The 20,982-nt window shown below is 53.9% G+C and overlaps 1 protein-coding gene across 2 annotated transcripts; it reads left to right on the top strand.

Annotated features, from left to right (window-relative positions):
* The first annotated feature begins 17,602 nt into the window (after positions 1–17,602).
* TMSB4X (thymosin beta 4 X-linked) lies at positions 17,603–20,982 on the top strand. 2 transcript variants are annotated; one of them, XM_054695850.1, is made up of 3 exons: positions 17,603–17,626; positions 20,039–20,152; positions 20,552–20,982. In XM_054695850.1, exons 2-3 carry the CDS (start codon positions 20,053–20,055, stop codon positions 20,584–20,586), a joined length of 135 nt encoding a protein of 44 aa, XP_054551825.1. In that variant the 5' UTR covers positions 17,603–17,626; positions 20,039–20,052; the 3' UTR covers positions 20,587–20,982. The 2 variants fall into 2 exon arrangements, with proteins under 2 accessions (XP_054551825.1, XP_037368606.1); XM_037512709.2 differs by lacking the exon at positions 17,603–17,626 and adding an exon at positions 19,096–19,155.

The following is a 20,982-nucleotide window of genomic DNA, read 5'->3' as shown; positions in this document are numbered from 1 at the left end:
TTGGCCGACCTTCCCGGTTGTCTTTACAAAGGGAAGCCGGAGCTCTTGGACTTCTGGCCATTTGCGTTTGCTTCCAACCCCTCTGCCCCCGCGGGACGGAGCTCCCCTGTCCCCCAGGCCGCTGCGCTCCTGGGTGGAGAAGCAGCGCCCGCACAGCTCAGGCCGGGTCTGCGTGGAGGGCAGCCCGCGGGGCACCCCTGCGGGCCGCGACCCGGGTGACGCCAGGAAGCCTCGCTCCCGCCACCTGAAAGGGCCCCGGCCCCTGGGCGGCACGCGCTGCGGCGCCCCACCCTCTCGGGCGCTGGGCTGTGTGAGCCCCCAGCGGGGGCAGAGGCGGAGGGGTGCTGGACAGGGCGGCCCCCCCACTCCACGCCGTGGGCGGCGCAGGCGTGTCCCGTGTCCCCGCCTCACGCGCCGCTGCTCTCGGGCACGAGCACGCCGCGCGGCCTTCCCACACCCGCCCTCCGCTCACCAACTCGGGGCGACGCTGAAAAGGCCAGGGGCTGGCAGGTCCCCGTTTCCAGGAGCCGCCTCAGCTCGGAGGGAGGGAGCACGCGGCTCGAGGCGGCACAGGAGAAATCTATCGGATGGGCGGGGCAGGCAGGAGGCCCCCCCCAAGGGGTCCCCATCCTCACCCAGGGCACCTGCGAATGGCAAGAGGAAAGAGGGTGCACCCGGCAAGAGGAGACTGAGGGTGCGGCTGGCACGGGAACGGGCCAGGGTCCTGAATCCCGCAGGTGGGGGCGGGGGGGCGCGTCACAAGGCCCCTTAAAAGCAGGAGAGGGAGGCAGAACAGACTGGAACTACCGAGCAGAAGCCTGGGACACAGCACCGCTGGCTTTGAAAGGGAGGACGGGGCGAGGCCCAGGAACGCGGGAGGCCTAGAGACGCTGGAATGGGCGAGAAAGGAGATCCTCCCCTGAGCCTCCAGAGGGGCACCCAGCCCTCCAGTACCTGGGAACCACTGCTGGTCTCCAGTACTCAGGGGCGCATGCGTGTTCCCTCAGAGGCTAAAGGTGGGGTCCTTGGCTCTGGCGGCCACGGGAAAGTCCTGCAGTGAGACCTGCCATGGGGTCTCATTTCTCCATCTTTCTAGGCCTTTCCTTCTCCCGAGTTCCCTAAAACCTAGCTTCTGCATTGACTGTCCGGTTGGAACCCCTGACCTACCTGTCAGTCTGCTCCCAGATCACAAAGGGCAAGAAGAGTGTTCTCGACATTCCTGCCGCCCCTTCTGCCCGCACGGTTCCTTCCCCGAGACCAGAGCCTCACTACACTCAGCACGTGTGACTGTGCCAGTAATAAATGAAGCAGAGCTTGCCTCTGACATCCTTGGCGGAGCGCAGCCTCTTCACCCCAGAAACCCCCGCGCCAGCTGTGGACCTTCAGGACAGTTCAAAGCCACTCGGCCCACTTTCCCGCAGTGCGGTCTGGGCCACTGCAGGAAGATCCAGGCAGCCTGCCTCTCCCTGCCCCTGGCCCCCCACTAGTGTGCCTCTGGTAGTCTCTTTTGCAGAGGAAGGAAGGTTCTGGTTCAAGACAAAAGAGAAAGCAGCGTGATGAATGATTCAAGGAGCCTCAGACTCGGCTCCGAGTGTTTGTCTCAGAAAAACTCCTAACTGGATTTCGGCCTTTAGGCAACTCACTTATTGACTCTGTCTTCATTTATCAAATGTGAGAAATGCCAGCTCTGTGCTCTGCTTACTTCCAAGCCTGCGGAAAAGGAGTAAGACTTATGGCCGGGCCCTGAATGCTGCCACACACTGCGGTGCTGGGAACAAACGTGACCACGTGCTCTGCAGGGCTGGCTACGTAGCAAAGTTCACATTCACATGGGAAGTGAAAGTGACTCACAGTGCTGTTGCTGTCACGTGACTCTGGGGGCGGATCAGCTCCCAGAGCCTGTTTGCTCTGTGTGAGAGAGAGATGAGGGACAGGAGCTCTGCTTAGAGCTCACGGCCCGCCCCTTCTCAGCCCTTCGCTGATTTTTTAAAAAATCTTTCTTGAGGTGTGTTGGCTGACAACACTCTATGATTTAGGGGAACTGGCTTGCACCTCTCAGATGTGTGTGACCCCACCACGCCCACACTGAGGCCCCACACGGAGCCCCTCCCCAGCCCTGCCTGCTCTCCTAACTCTGCAGGCCATCCAGTTTACACTTTATCCAGGCACACAGCTGGGCAGTGGCAGAGTGAACCGGCAGTTACACAGTTGGTCGGCTCACAGCCCCTTCTTCAAAAATGACTCAACTTCAAGATGGCGGTGGCCGGATGTTAAACCAAGCAGGGGCCCTCCTGAGCCGGGCCCCACAAGGTCACACCGACCGCACAGCCTGGAAGCCACCGGGCTGTCTGACTCCAGAGCCTTCTGTCTTCACATCTATGCTACCACAGCTGTGTCCTCCGGGGGAGGTTGGAAGGGAGGCTAACATGTTCCTGGCAGAGAGACAGCGTGAAGGACCGTCTGGAAGTGGAGGCGCAGAGAGGGATACGCTTGAGGGATGATAAAGGCTCGTGGCCACAGTGTGGGTCACTTGGAGGAAGCAAAAATGTCCTGGTAGATAGCACTGGCGGTAAGCGGTGGCACTGAAGGCCACCCCAGGGGCCAAGGCTTGCTGCTGCAGGCAGGTTTAGAGGCCCTTGATATCGGTGCAGGTCAGGGAACTAACCCTAGGGGGCAGTGTGGAGTGGGCAGCCTGGGCCCTGGGCCCAGAGCCCCGGGGTGGGTGGGTGGAGGCTGTGACCTCTCCAGGGGCACAGTGATGATGGGCTCTTGCTGTAGAGGCAGGGTCGTGGGGAGAGGTGGACAAGCGCCAGGTGAGTCGAAATGATAAATTTGGGTCAAAATTTATCATGGGCGAGAAAGAAAAGCTGTTGATGCCGATGCCCTGAAGTTTTGTTTTGGGGACATGAGGTCTGTCTTGGGGTGTCATCACACACACAACCTTTGCCTTTGAGCAGACAGCAAATAGCGCATGTGTCTTCAAGAAGCAGAAAGTGTTTGAGAAGAAAAAAACTGACTTAACTTCCTAAGAAGAACAGCTACTACTGGCTGTCCCGTCATTCCTCAGTGTGGGTCTTTCCCCTCAAATACATTTCTGAGGCATTATTGATTCTCGGGGTGTGTTCCTCGTGTGTAATTATAGCACATAATAATAACTAAATTCCAGAGGAAAGAAATGGCAATTAAAACAAAAACAACCCAGAAAATAGAAAAAAAAAAAAAATCTCTCCCAGATTCTTTTCTCAAACTGGGTAGAAGCCTGAGTCTCAAGTTCAACTGCCTGGGTTCAAATCCCAGCTCTCCTTCTTAGCCACAGGGATTGGCTAAGTTAGGTAACCTGGTTCCTTCTGTAAGTTAGGTAACGATACCAGTTCTCACTTCAATCATACTGTGTAAGCTCGTTCTAAAGAGTGAGAACTGCTTCTTCCAGCCACTGACAGGAAATAAATCAGCAGGCTAGAAGTGTCCGTTGTTACATTCGTTGATTTTCTACGATGATCCTGAATGACATTTTAAATGAGAAGCAGCTATATAAAGTTGTATTATTATGATAAGCTCTGTCTCCTCAGTGGGGAATGAAGGTCCAATCCACGGAGGTTAGGTTAAGCCATATGCCTACCCTGGAGAGCCAGAAAGGAGGGCTCGAGGGCTCATGGATTCCCATGGGTCTCTCACAACGTACCAGAAACCCGAGTTCAGCCAGGCTACAGGGAAGAGGGGGAGCCGGCCCCCATCAGACCTGTTCTGGAAGAGGAGTGCTCCAGATTGGTAACAATCTCCCTATGTTTCATCATTCGGGGCCTGACTCCTGCTGCCATATAGTTCTTGGGTAAGCGGCACAGGCCCCAAGCATTCAGGGCCCACACTATGTGGTGGAGAACAAAGAGAAACAAGACTGAAGCCCTCGGCTGGGGAGGTGCAGCCTGAAGGGGTGAGAAGACAGGGAACAGGCAAATGCAACAACCAGAACAAAAGTCTCCACCGAAGATTTTCTGAGGCATGGGGGTGTGAGCACTGTGTTCTGCCTCAGGGAGTCAAAGAAAGCTTTGCCGTAGGCTGCCATTGAAGCGGTAGTCTCTTAAATGACGAGAGACAGGGAACTTTCTCAGGGGCACGAACACATGATTTCAGTCGGGATGGTGGTTACATGGGTTTATGTGGTTGTCAGCGCTCACTGGATCAATACTTAAAATGCACGCATTTCATTTCCTGTAAATTAAGCCTTAGTCAAGTCGATAGTGAAAAGAGCCTTCCTGGGCCTCCATCATGTTGTCGCGGTAACACACTGCCTGGCACTTGCTGGATTCTCTGCTGAATGAGACTGCAGAGGTGCAGAGGGGGGAGGGCTGAAGCCTTCTGCGTCCCCAGGAGCCCTGGTTGTGAAGCCTGCCTTTGTGGGGCCCCAGAACCCGGGTTGAAGTCTGCCTCTGGGGGGAGGAACTCTCCCAGCCTGGGCAGGCCTCAGGGACTTCTGAGAAGTCTTGTTGCGGGTGTCTGGAACACAGCCTATTCTGGGGTGACTGGGCCTGACTGGGCCTGACTGGGAGATGAGCTCCAAGCCTCACATCTTGGTGGTGGTTCTACTGGCTCTTGGAGTCCAGTGTCTACAATCTCCACTGGGCTGAGCACTCAGCTGCCTTCATTTGAACTGCTGCTTTCTCTTCCCATGCTCCTCCCCTTCTCTCCCCCGTCCCCCACCTTGGCCAGAGGACCCACCTGGGGCAGAGCAGGAAAAAGACCCTAGGCTGAGAACTAAGTCCTGTGTGTGCATGTGTGTGTGTGGGGGGGGGGGGTAGCACACAGCTGAAGTAGTGATCAGTCCATACAAAGGCCTACGTCCCCTCTCAAGGCAGGGCTGCCAGATGGATTACAGGATGCCCAGGGGAATTGGCATTTCAGATCAATAATGAATAATTGTTCAATCTCAAGTGCTGCACGGACTAACTTAGACTGGGAAGTTATTTGTTACTCATCTGGAATTCCCTTTTACTGGGCCTTCTGCATTTTGGGGGGTGGTGGCTGAATGTAGCCACCCTCCGTCAGGGTTTGATGGGGATGCTGGCAAAGGGGAGAGAGGACATCCTTCCTCCAAGTGCCCGTGGCACTCCCCGGGGAAGGAGAGCAGGGCCGGCCTACCCAGCTCTTTAGTCCAGGCATTAGAATCTGCCTCAGTACGGAGGTGGTGGTGCTGGTGGCTGGACTGTGGTTGTGGGTGGCTTCTCTGCTCTTTCCTGGGGCAATTACCCATAAGGCCTGTGGGAAAGGGCAGCTGGCAGACAGAAGGAAGGGGTGCTGTGACCTTGTTCCATCCCCTCTCCCACCCCTCCCCCTCCTGGGGGCCACACCTTTTTATTTCCCCAAAGATGAAGCCACAGGAGGAAGCCCAGTGGGAGGAACAGGAGCTCCTGGGCATGGGTAGGAGCCAGAGGGGAGGCAAAAGGCCCCTACCAGCCCCATCCACTACCGCGCAGAGGCCTCCCTCTCACAACTCCCACTTGCGCGCCCCATCGGGCTTAACTCTCGAGGTAGGCGGGGAAGTCAGTGGAAAGTTACTTGCACATAAACGGACAGACGGATGATGAAACCCCAGGAAACCACAGCTCCTGCCCTGCTGGGGGAACCAGGCCAGAAGCCAACCTGCTAGGCTTGGGACCCACTTCTGCCCTCATTTGCTACAGGCCGGAGACCTCCCACAAGTCACTTAGCATGTGTGCCATTTCTTGCTTTATGGCCGGGGTGCCAGCTGCAAACATGAGCTAGCAGATGCCAAGCAATGGCACTGACCAACGAAGCATCTACTGAAGTACACTTTTATAGAGGTTCGACCTGGTCTCAATACGTGAAACCCAATACAGGAATATTCACACGCAACGGGTTGCAGGTACAGCTTCCCTGACGATGCCATTGACCACAACGTTCCACCGTGCTCACATCTTGCAGGCAAGCTCCAGGGCATGGCTGCTGCACTAAGGATGGCCTGTCCTCAGCCGGGTGCTGCTGGCCGAGCTCTGCAAGCTTGCTGTGCACGTGGGCAGTCGGCTTGAGGTAGGCTCCTAAGAGCCACTAGGTCCCCCGACTTAACTGTCCTCCTGCCCCTTTAAGATCACAATTTCCTTCAATTGCAAATAGGCAGGAAGTGCTTCTGCTCTGTCTGGCTGTGCATTTCACTTCCTTTCAGAGGTGTTTTCTCACTGAAGAAGCCCCAAGTTCACAGTCACATTCCACTTCTCTCAAAGGCACACTGTTTGTGTTAGTTCCATGGCAAGAAAATATAGAAATTATATGTGTGTGTGTGTGTGTGTGTGTGTGTGCATGGATTTGAAGCTCTGTAATTTATGTTTGAATTTTTAATAGACTATTTTTAGAGCAGTTTTAGGTCCACAGCAAGATTGAGTGGAGAGCACAAAGATTTCCCATGAACCCCCTCTGCCCGCCCCCCAACACACAGCCTCCCCCACTATCAATACAAATAGTATTTTTTAAAAATGAGAGGAAAACATAAAATAACATTTTTTTTTAAGATTTATTTATTTATTTATACAAGCACTGGGTACAGTCAGAAGCGCGGGAGGGTGAGAGAATTCACCAGAGCCAGAGCGGGGAGCAGAGCAGGCAGACTGACAAAGTACACTGCTGAGGGGAGCAGCTGGCGCGGCAAGAGAGGTCTGCGCGCCATGTGGGACCCTTGCCAGTGGGCCGGGGATCAAACTGGTGCTGCGGAGGCTGCGGGCAGCCTCTCAGCCCAGCGCTCAACCGTTGCGCCACCTGGGAGGCCCCATAAAATGACATTTTAAATATTTAAAAATAAAGAGATACCTGCTTCTGGTAAAAATGTAAATGGCAGAGAATTCTCGATTCCCTATTCCCAGAGGTAAACCTCTATTAATAGTTCTTAAATTTCCCCTTTGGATTGTCTCTGTACACCCCACTTTTTTATTGCACAGAGGAGGCCACCCAGTATTTAGGAGGTTCTGTCTTCTCCACCTAGAGCACACACTTTGTACATTCTGCGTGACATCATGAAGAAATCTCCCCCAGTCTTTTTCTAACAGCTGCGTAATTTTCCACTGTTCGGACTCTGTCACATGTGTAGCTAATCTCCTAATTCATAGTCACTTAGGTTGATTCTAACTTTTTCTCCTGCCTGCAAGGCTGGGGGCAAGGTTGTATCTGTGCACGTGTGTGGATGTGTAGATAAAGGCAGGCCCGCGTCTGTGCGAGTGTCCACATGGGGCCTTAGAGACATGTCTGGCAGTGGACTCGCGTCACGTGGAGATGCTGCGGCAAAGGTGAGTGCCACTGGCACCTGGGAGGAGCCGCGTGCCATGCTCCTCACCCAGCAGTCTGACCAACCTCACCTTTCTGTCCTGAAAGGGGCAGCGATGACACCCCTTGCTGATTTGCATCTGAGAAACTGCGTTCCAGGGCATCTTCCACCATCAATCCTGACTCTGCCAGGCCTGACTTTGGCAGCAGATATGGCTAGATTCAATCCCAGCTCAGCCAGAAGGTCCTGGTGTTTTCCTGGGTCTTAGGTTTTCCATCTGAAAGGAGCATCCTCAGACCAAATCCATTGTTGAGAGGACCCAACAAAGCAATTTCAAGTGTCGAGGCCTATGTGAAAATGTTCCGGTCAATCTCCCATCATGCCTATGCTGGCGGTCTGTGCTATGGTGCGTGCAAGCTGCACTATCTAGGTGTGTAGAATCACACTCCATGATGCTAGCAGGACAACGAAATTGCCTAACTATGCACTTCTCAGAATGCATCCCTGTCATTAAGCCACGCATGTACAGATGTCAGTGTTGCCCTTTCAACAAAAACAAACCAAAAAACTGATTTCAACTGGCCAAGTCAAAGGCCATTATCGTTCCCACAGTACTTGAGATGTCCAGTTTCTTTTCTTTTCTTTTTAAAGATTTATTTATGCATACAAGAACTGGGGTGAAGGCTAGAGGTGTGGAGGGTTGAGAGGATTCCCCAGAGACAGAGCAGGGAACAGAACAGGCAGACTGACTGAACTACACTGCTGAGGGGAGCAGCGGGCGAGTCAGGAGAGGTCTGCTGTGCCATGTGGGTAGCTCCCTGGCCAGGATCGAATTCGTGCTGCAGTGGCTGCTGCTAGCTTGATAGCGCCAAGACTTAACCCCTTGCACCACCAGGGAAGCCCCCTTTTCCTTTTGCTTCTGCTTGAGGGAGGGAGTATGCAAATAGAATTTCAGCCATCACATTAAATGGTGGGTCTTACTAGCTGAGTGACCTTGGCCATGGCACTCCTTTGAGCCCCAGTTTCTTCCTCTGTAGGATGGGATCGTGATTGCTACCCACGCAGGCCAGTAGGGGAGTCCCCGAGCTCTGAGGTCAGTGCCCACTGGGAGATGCCCTAGACCCACGCACGCAAACCCAGCTGTAGTGCCCCCTTACCACATGCCCATACCCAGGAGCCACTGCCGTAGACATGGCCTGTCATCGACCGAAGTCGTTGCCGGTGCGTGACGAGCTGGTGGAAAGGGATTCTCCAACTTCCCGGGCAGCCCCTTAAGGTGGACTCACCTCCTGTAAGTTGAGCCGTGGGTCTTCATCTCCTCTGAGGTCACCATCAGCCCCATTCTCTACCACCTAATAAGATCTGGTGGGTCGACTTTATGAAAATATATTTGCACGTCTGATCTTTTCACATGTCCTCCTTTGGAAGGAGCGCGCACTCCAGATACCATGCAGCGTTAACGCCACGACTCTCTACTAGTGAGCGGGAATGGAGCGGGTATGGTTCTCCTTGTCCGACCAGGGTGGGTGTGGTGGGGCGTGATCCACTTCTGCTGAGGTGTCGATGAATCCCACCATACTGAGCACTGTGGTTTGAAGGTTTGTATCCCACTCCCAAATCCCTATGTTGAAATCCTAATCCCCAAGAGGAAGGTCTGAGGAGGCAGGGCCTTTGTGAGGGGGTCAGTCATGAGGATGGCGTCTCCATGAGTAGGATCAGTGACCCTATAACAGACACCAAGCACACCCTGAGCCCCCTGCCACGTGAGGACCCAGTGAGAGGTCTGTGACCCTGAAGAGGCCCTCACCCCACAATCACAAGAAATAAATTTCTGTTGTTTACAAACCTCCCAGACTGGTTCACTGAGCTAGACATTCTCTATGAGGACGATGGAAATACGCGCACCACATGGGGAAGAGTGATGCACTCAGGAGCACATCTCAAAAAGTCAACACTTTAGTTAGGAGCGAGGTGAACACCCCCAATAATGCAACAAAGCAACAGCACTGCCTCCTGATGTGAGAGAGGCGAAGGTCACAGCAGCCCTTGTGTAGTATTCCTGCCGGGACGGCAAAGCCCACACCTGATCTTAGGAAACATCGGCCAAATCGGAATTGAGGGCAGTGCCACAAACAAGTGGCCTGTTGGCCTCAGAAACACCAGTGTCGTGGAGGAGCAAGAGAGGCAGAGGCTCTTCTCAATTAAATGACACTAGCGGCACATGACAAGCTAATGGCTGGTACTAGATTGGAACCTGGACCAGAAAAAAAGTTCTTACAAGGACATTATCAGGTGAATAGGCACAGTTTGAACAGGGTCTGTAGGTCAGAAAACAGTCTTGAGGAGACGTGACATTTCCTATCGCTGATCACTGTACTGTGCCGATGCTGGAGAACGCCCTTGCTCCGAGTAAATGCACACTGGGGCTGCAGAGGTGTGAGCTGTGCAAGTGACTCTCAAATGCCTTAGAAGTTAGACAGAAAAAGTGTGTGTGTGTGTATGTGTGTGTGTGTGAGAAAGAGAGAGAGAGAGAGAGAGAGAGAGAGAGAGAGAGAGAGAACGAGAAAGCAAAGGTGACAAAACATTAAGATCAACAAATCTGCCTGACACCCATGCAGGAATCCTTCACTATATTTTGCAACTTTTCTTTAAGTTTGGAATGATTCCCAAGTGAACATTTCAAGCATTCTGGGGACACCAGCACGCTACATGTTATCAACTAAATAATAAACGGCACTCATTAACAAAGGAAACAAAACAAGAACATTGCAGAAGTTTGAAACAAAAACTAAAATCTCTCATGACAGGAGGACCTGTTTCTCTTCCATGCCTTCTTCCCTGCTTTCATTCACCATCTCCTTCTTGGCAATTTTACCATTCCTGTGCTCAGATTAATTTTTTTCAAAGTCCTCTTAGTACAAAATTGGAAACTCTTTGGTCCAACTGATAAGCACAAAGTACCCAGTGGGTGTGAAGCCACTAGCCCAGTTCCTATCAACTCAATTCCCAGGGGCTATCGTTCTCGCCAGAGGCGAAAATGGCACCGCATCCCACAGTATCCTCTCTGTGCCTTGGGTGGGAGAGGTGGGTAGAAAGGGGAAAATCCTCATTAGAAGCTCCCTGACATGTCCACGTGGGCACTGCCAGACAAATCGAGTGTCTCTGGCCTCCCTCCCTTTGTCTCTGGCAAAGGGTTAAGCACAGCACTATGAAGCTATCCACAGCCACTGCAGCACAAGTTCGATCCCCAGCCAGGGAGCTACCCACATGGCGCAGCAGACCTCTCCTGACTCGCCTGCTGCTCCCCTCAGCGTGTATTTCAATCAGTCTGCCTGTTCTGTTCCCCACTCTGTCTCTAGTGAATCCTCTTACCCCCCACATTGCTGGCCTACACCCCAGTTCTTGTATGCATAAATAAATAAATCTTTAAAAATAAATCAAGTGTCTCTGTCCCATCCAATCACCTCATTTTCCACCCCCACACTGACCCCCATCCCCCCTCGAGATGGTGACTCCATTCTTCCAGCTGCTCCAGCCAAAAGCTTTGGTTTTATCTTTTTCTCCTCACTGCTTTCCCCTCTACATCCTATGGATCAAAAAATCCTATTGCTTCTACTTGCAACATACAACGCGGCACCTGCCCACCCATCACCACCGTGCGGCTCCCATTCTGGCCTGTCCTCCACCTGACTCGCTGCAATGGCCTGCAAAGATGCCTTCCTGCTTCCGGTCTATTCTCCACTCAGCAGCCAGAGTGGCCCATTCAGACCTAAATCACACACGGGACTGCTCTCATTGGAAACTGTCAGTGATTTCAGCCAAGTGCATTATCTAATCCTCAGCCAAAGCCCTTCAAGGCAAGTCCTGTTAGCCTGGATTTTGCTAGAAGGTAACTCACACTCAGGAAACACAAAACTAAATTCAGGTTTGAATACAGACTCCAACCAAGAATGAAATTTTTTGTTGCGAGATGTAATGATAATCACTTCTGGTCCTACCTATTTTTTAGACCCTTTATTTTATAGAAAAAGGAAAAGCAACCAGCGATTTTTTAACTCCTGCATAAAGGGAAGGGCATGGTTCTTAAAGTGTCCTTTATGATTAGCACTCAGGCTTTGGAGTTGACTGTGGCCGCTCCCTGGAGCATACTCCCCCCAACACCTGCGTGGTTTACCATGCTATTCCTTTGCAGTCTTGGCTCAGAAGGCACTTCGTCAATGAAGCCTACCTGAGGCCTACCTGGACCACTGCTCCTTTCCCGGACTTCCTATTTGTTGTCCATATCCTGCTTGATTTTTCCACACTCATCTTTTAGTATACTATACACAGCTTCAGTTTTCTATATATTGTTTATTTTCTTCACTAGAATATAATCTCCTTAAGTTCTTGTTTACTGAAATAGCCCCAATGCCCAGAACATTGCCTGCCACAAAGTAGTAGCACAATAAATATTTGTTGAACAAATGAAGATTATTTAAAAAATTAAACATAGGGGATCAATATGGGTGCTTTTTTCTTTTTCTATAAAATAAAGGGTCTAAAAAATAGGTAGGACCAGAAGTGATTATCATTACATCTCGCAACAAAAAGTATTTATTCTGGGTTTGGAGTCTGTATTCAAACCTGAATTTAGTTTTGTGTTTCCTGAGTGTGAGTTACCTTCTAGCAAAATCCAGGCTAACAGGACTTGCCTTGAAGGGCTCTGGCTGAGGATTAGATAATGTACCTGGCTTACTAAATGAGCTGTGAGGTTTTCCCCCTCCTTTGTTCTGTGAATCTACCCGGAATGAGGCCAGACTTCTCAGGAGAAGGGCACAGCTTTCCACAAGGCTACCCTCACTTCAGATACCAGCCCAAGTCTGGAGGCTCCAGGGCTTCCCCTCTTCTGACCAATTAGCTAAAGCCTTGGGGGTTCCTAAGACTTCCCTGAGGTTAGACAACCTGCTAGAATAATTCACAGAACTCAGAAAAATGCTACGCTTAGCAAGACAGTTTGGCTAGAGAAAAGGTAACAAAGCAGAACCCGCTGAAAGAATAAACCAGGGAGAATTCCAGGCAAAGCCTATCCTCTTCAGGGATGTGTTATCATCCTGACGTCAAAGTGTGACAATACCCAAAGAGTGTTGTCAACCTGAGAAGTGCACGGGGGTTACTGTGTCCCCACTTTTTATTGGGGCTTCCTTTTCTAGACCTGATTGATGAACTCAATGGCTATATGGTTGAACTCAACCACCAGAACCCCTCTCTCCCCCAGAGGTGGAGCTGACATCATATGACTCAAAACCTTAACCTTCCAACCACATAGTAGGTCTTTCTGGGGTGGCCAATCCCCTTCTTGAGTCTTCTCTTACTATAAACTATGGAGGAGGCCACTGTGAGAGGCCTTGTTGTCATAAACAATCACCTGTGGTCCCACGGGGCTCACCAGCAATAACAGAGACACCACACCCGACACTTGGGGAATCCTGGGAGTTTGGAGGTTGCCCCCCACAAACCAGACTCGAAGGCCAACCACATTTTTTATTATGCAAAACCAGATCCAATATTCCAGTTATAAAAGGAAGGGGTTCGTGCAAACACAGCCATGCAGTAGAAAACACAAAATTCAGACACTAAAAAACCTCCTTCTGGCCCAAACTAAAATTATGTCCTGTCTGCATATAGACAGAAAAATAGGAGATTCAAGTCCAAATGTATGCTCACATACTGTGCCAAGGACCGTAAGTAGTCGAAAAAAGAGGGTGGGTATGTCGGGGAAGCCATTTCCATGAATGAGTAAATTTAGGACTTTGGAAGCCAAGCATGCAGGTTCAAATCTGAGAAATGGATGCTTGGATGATAAAAACTAACTAACAAAATGCCACCCCACCACTATCACAACAGAGCCAGGTGCTCTGTTGTTGGCTTAGCCTTGGGAACAACTCCAGTAGCAAGAAATCATCCGATGGTTAGACACTGCCCTCAGGTGACTCAAGTCCATAAATGGCAGGATTTGGCTCCTTTTCCACCTAGATAAATAATTTCCTCCTGAAGCTTATCTGAGCTCTAGCATGTAAAATCAAGGACCAGAGAAGCACAGTTGAAAGGAAGGCATTTCGGTCTGTGGTCCTGGCTCTGCTAAACAACTGAATACCCTTGGGCAGGTCACTTAACCTCTCTGTGCAGACTTTTGTCTTCTGGGAAACTGCTACCAACAGCCTTTATTTGCATAAGAGTGCTTTAAGGATAAATGACACAAAGATGAGAAAGTGCGCGGACTGAGTTCTCAAAACCAGATAAATACGAGTTATATTACATAAGGAACTACTAAAGCCCAAAATGTAAGGTGATACCTATAAGCTGGTCCAACTTACAGGTTCCTCTGAATGGCTGCCTAAACCCTTTAAGGTAAGCTGCTCGTATAGACGATGGAATTTAGGCCATTCAGAGACAAGCAGGAGTAAATGGTAAGTTAAATTTCCAAAGCAGAGTTATTCGGTGACTGCAAGGTCAGAATAAGACAGTCTGAGAACCCGAAAGGGACCATCAGAGATCACGCAGGGCAATTAATTTCTCTCAGAGGGCAAAGACCAGGATTTCCTGGGAGTAGATGGTGTGTACAAGCATGGTGGGTCCTGGGCCATAGAGAATGACCCTTAATCGGGGAGAAGATGAAGGATTGCACCAGTGCTCACTGGAGCCAGTCGCCTGGGAGCCCTGGTCTGGTAGCCACAGTTCCTCCCCTGTGCACTGAGGGTGGGTAGGCCCTGCAGCCTCCTCTGGGCTGTGCCAGTCACCCCACTCTATGTGTAGACTCTAGTATGATTAAGAAGCCTATTTAATTTTGAACTATAAAATTCGTTTTCCTCTGGTTTATTCATCAAAGGTCTCTTTGCAAATTGCTAACACCTCCTCAACTGGATCAAGAACAGAGCTGTCCACACTTGGGCAGCACTAGTGGGAATGATCAGAGCGGGCATTCTAGGTAGAAGATAGGCACAGGAGTGGAATGTGAAGATGGCAGCAGCAGAGCATTAAGCCAACACTGGGCCTTTGTGAGGGTGTGGCCTTGTGTGATCAGTAACACAGGCCACACACCCACGGAAGCAGCCTTGGAGAAGGGACATGATCAGGGTTATTTCTGGTTGATTCTGGCCTACCTGAACTTCCCCTCCTGAACTGGTATCTACTTGCCCCACCTGCACTTCATTTTCCTCGCCATAAAGCCATGAACCACATGCTGCTGCTGATCTGGGATCTATATCTATAAAAAAAGCTTTGCTGTCTACAGAAGCAGCACGTTAAAATATATGAATGCTCATTACTGGCTAATGGTGAGTCTACTTCACAATAGGCTGGATGTTTATCACGTAGAAGGCCATGGAGAGTGTGGCATGCTCCCTCTTCTACATGCTATTTGACCTAGTAATTATCTTTAACCGCTGTAATGTGAATGACTGCTGGGGAAAATATTAAAGTAGTGAAAAGCTGTGTGAAACTATGAATGTTCGAGGTAAGGAATTCCCTTTATGGTGAGAGCACTGGCTTTGGAGGAGGCAAAAATAGCAGATGGAGTGTCTGTAATGAAATTATTTGAAAATTGGAGCAGGCAAATTTTTAATTTATAAGATATAGGACTATAGTATCTATGTTTAAAAGTTTTAGTGATGTAAATCTGGATGGTTTATTGAGACGAAATGGAACCCCACCCTGAGGTAGCCTATAGAACAGAGCCCAAAGGCCTCTGCTTGGGATTCTGGACAAGCACGCTGTTTAAGTGAGGCAGAGTCTGAGCCAGCCAGTCCAAGTTGAATCTGTCTCTGGCTTTCATGGTGGTTTATGGTAAACTATTTTATCTGCCAGGACTCCCTCATCTGCAAAACGAGTAACGTAACAGTGCCTCAGTCATAGGTTGTGTGAGGATTTCGGGAGCTGCATGGAAAGCTCCCCTTCTGTGGTAAGCACGGAGAAAATGGCCGCTTCTCTTATGGTGATGGTTGCTGTTGTCATACAGTCTGGCCCCCGCCTGCCTCTCAACATGATTTCCTGTCACTTCCTCTCATTCTAGGCCAACCGGGGCAAACTAAACTGCCCATGGCCCCCTGCACATACTCTGAAGATCCTTGGCCTTCTTGTGTTGCCCTCGCTGTGCATAGGCCAAGTAACCACTTGGAGGGGATGTTGCAGAGGCGAATTGAAGCCACAGAAGGGAACTGAGTGGAATGAGATTCCCTTTAAAGTTGCTTTAGGCTCTAAGATGCCCTTAGATCAACAAAGTGAACAGGCAAATTAGCAGCACAACATTCGATGTGCTCGAGGGTGTTCTTCAACTCCTGTCTGGGTGCCTGGGATCCTCCCGTCATTTTTAGCACACTAGCCCAGGGAACCTTCTGTTCCGGGGTACTGAGCACAGCGGGGAGACCCCAGGGGTGGAATCCTGGAGAAGCATTTCAGTGAACTGTAAGGCAGACACGGGGCCTCACGGAGGCGGTAGGCTTGGCTGACAGCCCTGGGTGTTTGCCCTCCAGCAAGGGCCTGAAGGCCCCTCAGGGCAGTTTCCTCAGCAGTGAAATGGGGATCTGAGTACCCCCACAGAGGGCGTGAGTTGAGTCAGCGTCCACAGTTAGTCTAGTAAATCTCCTTTCCTCCCTTCTCCTTCCTCTCCCTGTCACTGGGGGGGGGGGGGAACTCGGGCAATGTGTTTTAGGGGATTTAGAGGAACAGATGGAGACTACCCGGGTTACAGGAGAAAGCGGGCTGCAGGCAGGGGGGCAGATGGTAGGAGGCCCCAATGCCCAGACAAAGGGATATGGGCCGGAGGGAGTCAGGAGCCGGTGGTCTTGCTGTCGTCACCGCTCCCCTCTTCCTCCTCCTCTTCCTTCTTTGTGCACATTTCATAGGTTCAAAATAGCAGGGCTCGTGTTCATGAGCGCAGACTCGCAGGGCTGCCTCCCAGCACGGGAAACAGCTACCAGGCTGCCCCAGGCCCACCCTCGGAGGCAAAATAAAACACAGTGTGCTGGGACAGCTCTTCCTGCTTCCAGCAGCCTGCTGGGGCGTGTGTGTTTGTGTGTGTGTGGGGGGGGGGCGCCTTTCTCTGTGGGCTTTCCTGGCACTCTTTTCCAGGGCGCTGTGACCCGGGCTGGGGAGGGAGGGGCAGGTGCCAGATGGGCTCTGGATTCGCCTTTCACTGGGGGGGTCCCTGGCCAGCAGGTGCTTGCAGGGCGCCTGCCCTCTGCCTTCCCCACTGGCAGGGCCAACTCCCACCTCACGGTTGCTGTGCCCAGCACATGGCACCCCACCTGCACTGGCAGCTCCCAGGAGGCAGGACTTACCCCAGAATATTGGACTTATCTGGGGAAGGAACTAAGTCCCAGGTCCGAGTGGGCCAGAGCTGAGTTCAAGGACCTTCCTTGCTTGAGCGGCCGGTTCTGCACCGCCGGAAATCTTTCCTGAGTAACGACTGTCACACCGTGGGAATGAAGCATTCTGCTCCTTCTCACTCTTCCGGGGTTCTTGGGTGCAGACTCAGGGGACAGGGGTGAAGACTTTTATGTACAGAATTAGTTGAGGGTGCCTACCGACTGAGCCACCACCATGCGTCTCTAAGTCTCAGTTCTGGTCTGTGTAAAGCTCCTCTCATGAGAAACAGCGGGCACAAAAGACAAAAACAAACGTACAGGCCCAGTACAGTATGTGACTGATGAGGCATCCACCCAGTGGAAGCTGTTATTTCTTATTTGCTATAAAACTAACAAAGGATCTCATTTTCATTGCTACCTTATCAGAGAAAGAACTACTGTAAAAACATCTAAAACTGTGATGAATCCCAAACACCAAAGACACTTTTTCTCATCTGAAATAATTTTTTCTGCCACCCTAAACAATAATGATAGTAACGGTACAAAGTCCTTACTAAATGTCAGGCACCATTCCAAACATCCGGGACTTCCAATAACCCTGGGAGGCAGATACGGCCTTGAGATCCTGTTTTATGGATGCAAAAACTCTGGCACAAAAAAATGAATTCATGGCCTGGATCACACAACTCTTTAGAATATACTGTGAGTTTCCGTTTCTCTCCAGCCGCCTCATCCTCTCCTTGTCACTGTCTCTCCGTCCCTGGCAAGTCGGCCAGTCGTGCGCCATAGGGTGGAAGCTGGTCCTCTCAGCAAAGTGTTCTTCCTCTCTCTAGCCCCTGGCCCTCTTTATATCAACACCCAAACACAGCAGCAGGCTGCTTGTTACCAAACTAGAAGAATCCTCCTCCAGACGTTTACAAGCTTCCACTCCTCCAACTCCTTAGGAGACTTGGTTTCTGCCAGGCCTAACCTTTTCAAAGGAAACGGCCTCTGGGAGAAGCAGCCAGAGCCTGTGCTGGTGAGTGTCTCTAATCCGAGAAGACAGCAGCAGGGAGGAAAGAAGTGCTTTTTGACAGCTGCTAGACAAGGGGTGGGGAGGGTATCATACAACCTCCAGAAGCTGTGTCAGTGCAACACAGCTGCCAGCTACCGCAGGCCAAATATTCACACTGCACTATCCTTTCTGTCTCAGCGGTGAAGTGGACTCAGGCCACTCAACCAGGGCTGGGGCCGGAGGGACGTGTTAGCTGAGAGGTGACGGCCTGTGCCCCCTGAAATGATTCAGTTTCCCCATCCGAGAGCAGAATGGCTGCCACTCAGCAGGTCATGAACTGGGGATCCAGGGGGTCCCTGGCCTGCCCATCCCTCCTCTCTCTACCCAGGAGGAAAGACGACGGAGGAATGGGGAAGCCCAGCGGCTCCTGCGGGGGGCTTTTAAGAGCCTGTTGCGTGGACGCGGAGGCCCTGTGAGACAGCACCCTGTGCCACAAACATGGTCAGCAGGAGGTTTCTGGAAACCTGGGCGCAGAGAGGAGAAGAGGTGCTGTGCGCACGAGCCTCAGGGCCCCGCGGTGGCCAGGGGGCCGTTTCCGAGCTGCCCGCTCTCCCGGCCGCACCGCGGCAGCCCCTCGGCGCGTGTGTGCAGCCCGCGGGCCTCGGGGCGGAGGGCCAGGGCCACCGTGGAGCGGCGTGGAGGCCGCTCCGGGCGCGCCGCCTCGCCGCGGGACCTACCTGCCGCGCTCGCTCGGGAGGCTCTCGGCTGAGCCGCGCCCTCGCGCCCGCCCGGCAGCGCGGTCTGGTCTGGGGCGGGCGTCCAGCCGAGAGCCCCGCGGGGCCGCGGCCACCCCGTCGCGGGGGGCGCGTCCCGGCCGCAGAGCAGAGCGGGGGTCCCCGCGCCCCGCCGGGCAGGGCGCAGCCCCCGTCTCCGGGGTTGGGGAGCGCCGGAGGCGCCCGCCGAGGCCCTGCGGCCGGCGGGTGCTGCAGCGCCGGACTCGGGCGCCCCCAAAATGCGGGCGCCGGGGAAGCGCGGAGGCCACCGTGACACGGCGAGAGGCGCAAGGGAGTCGGCGCGCCTTCCCCGCCGCCCGCGCCGGGCAGGCCAGGCCGCGGGGACGAGGCCGCGAGGGGCGCTGCGGCGCCGGGCCGGGCCGGGGTCGGGGCGAGGCCCGGGGCCGGCCGCCGCACAGGGGCGCCGCGGGGAGCGGGGGAGGGGGCGCGGGGAGCGGGAGAGGGGGCGCGGGGAGCGGGGGAGGGGCGCGGGGGAGGGGGCGCGGGGAGCGGGGGAGGGGCGCGGGGGGGGGGGGGCGCGGGGAGCGGGGGAGGGGGCGCGGGGAGCGGGGGAGGGGGCGCGGGGAGCGCCGGCTTCCGCCCCCGCGCGGCGCAGGTGGGGCGCGGGGGCCGCGGGCGGGGCGGGGCGGGGCGGGGCGGGCGGCCGCCTGACGTCACCTCATTTGCATAGCGGCGCCCATATAGCGGCGCCCGCGCGCCCCGCCCGGCACTCCGCGGCGACCCCGGCTCCGACGCTCCTCGCAGCCTGCGCCTCGCTCGGTGAGCCCCTGCCCCGCGCGCCCTGCCCCTGCCCCGCGCGCTCTGCCCGCCCCGCACCCGAGCGCCGCCGCGAGCCTCCGGGAGGGGCCCGGCCGCGGGGAGCCCAGCCCGGGCGGGCGGGGGGGGCTGCGCTGCCCGCGAAGCCCGGCGGACACGGCGCCCGCTCTCCCCGAACGCGCCCCGCGCGGCCGCCCGGGCAGCGCTCGCGCCCGGCACCAGGCCCTTTGTCCCGGCCCCCGCCCCGGCGCGCGGCTCCTTCCACGCTGGCTGCGGGCGCGGGCGGGCGTCCCTCCCTCCCCCCCTCCCTCCGTCCCGGGCAGGTGCCGCGGCCCGACCCCCCGCGCGCCCGGCTTTGTGTGCGCCGCGGCGGGGACGCGCGCGGGGCGGTGGTCGGAGGCGCCGGCCGAGCTGCCGCCTTTGTGAGGCCGGGCGGAGCGGGACGCGCCCCCGCCGGGGGCCCCGCATGTCGAAAATGGGGAGCCCTTGTGCGGCCCTACCCTCATTTTAGGAATTTTCACTCGACTCCCCCGCCCTGCCCCGCCCTTAGCTGGGAAGGGGCTCCCGCGTCCTCCCTCCGTGCGCCCGGGTCTCCATGTGTGCGCGCTGCGGTCACCCGCGGCCTCCATCCCGCACCCGGGAGGATGCGGCCCGCACCGGGCAGCGAGCGCCCACCCCGGCCCCGCGCTCGGAAACGGCGCGGGAGCAATGGCGGGGTGGGGGGGGGCGTCTTTTTCCTGTAGAAAGAGGAAGACTCGGGCCCGGGGAAAGCGGAAGGAGGCAGAGGTGTGGCTTCAGCGCAGAGCCGGGGAGACGGGGCCGTCGCGCCCGCAGAGCCGAGGGTGGGTGGCCGCCCTCATCCTCCCTCTCTGCTTTGTGCCCGCAGCTTCCTCTGCAACCATGTCTGACAAGCCCGATATGGCCGAGATTGAGAAATTCGACAAGTCGAAATTGAAGAAGACAGAAACGCAAGAGAAAAACCCACTGCCTTCGAAAGAAAGTAAGCGCCCCCTGCCCCCCACCCCCGAGAAAAGGCTGGCGTGGCGGGCGGGTGACAAGGACGCTGGGAGTGGCCCGGAGAATGGGGGGAGCCCACAGTTTCTATGGTGCATGTGGCCGGGAAAGGTTAGATCAAGATTGTTTTGCAGCCAACACAGCAAGGCTTCAATAATTTTATAATGAGTATGTCCTATACCATGTCCATGCGCATGTCCTTTGATCTGCCCCAATGTCCTATTTAATATCAGTGTTTCATGATCAATGCCCGTTGCCACATGGAGAATTCCTGATAGGGAAGGGTGTTGTGAAAGAAAGGCGTGTCATTGCACACTAGGCTCTACTGGATTCTCACAGTCGGTCCCCTCCATCTTTTTCTCTTTTTGTCTTTTTCCGGTCACAGCGATTGAACAGGAGAAGCAAGCAGGCGAATCGTAATGAGGCCTGGGCCACCAATATGCACTGTACATTCCACAAGCATTGCCTTCTTATTTTACTTCTTTTAGCTGTTTAACTTTGTAACATGAAAGCAGTTGGATCGAGTTTGAATGACTGTGCTGCCCCTTTTCACATCGAAGAGAACTACTGCCAAGGAAGGCGCGCCTGCCTCTCCCATCTGCCTGTCAGGCTGCGGGGAAGGGAAAGAACTGGCATGTTGGCGAAGGAAGAAGCTCGTGGGACGACAGTGAAATCTAGCGTAAACACCCCGTTGGTCCAAGGTGTCCTGCAGGCTGTCCAATGCAGTTTAATCAGAGTGCCATTTTTTTGTTCAAATGATTTTAATTATTGGAATGCACAATTTTTTTAATATGCAAATAAAAAGTTTTAAAACCT

The sequence above is a fragment of the Talpa occidentalis genome, unplaced genomic scaffold (genome assembly GCF_014898055.3).
Source record: "Talpa occidentalis isolate TD23 unplaced genomic scaffold, MPIMG_talOcc4v2.1 talOcc4.15, whole genome shotgun sequence".
Classification (NCBI taxonomy): domain Eukaryota; kingdom Metazoa; phylum Chordata; class Mammalia; order Eulipotyphla; family Talpidae; genus Talpa; species Talpa occidentalis.
The sequence above is the reverse complement of the archived record's forward strand: the minus strand, read 5'-3'. Positions and strand labels throughout refer to the sequence as shown.

Bases quoted from the DNA above. Each gene is read 5' to 3' on its own strand.
- TMSB4X (XM_054695850.1), top strand. From the start codon at position 20,053: ATGTCTGACAAGCCCGATATGGCCGAGATTGAGAAATTCGACAAGTCG. The intron at 20,153-20,551 runs GTAAGCGCCCCC...TTCCGGTCACAG, and splicing joins CCCACTGCCTTCGAAAGAAA to CGATTGAACAGGAGAAGCAA.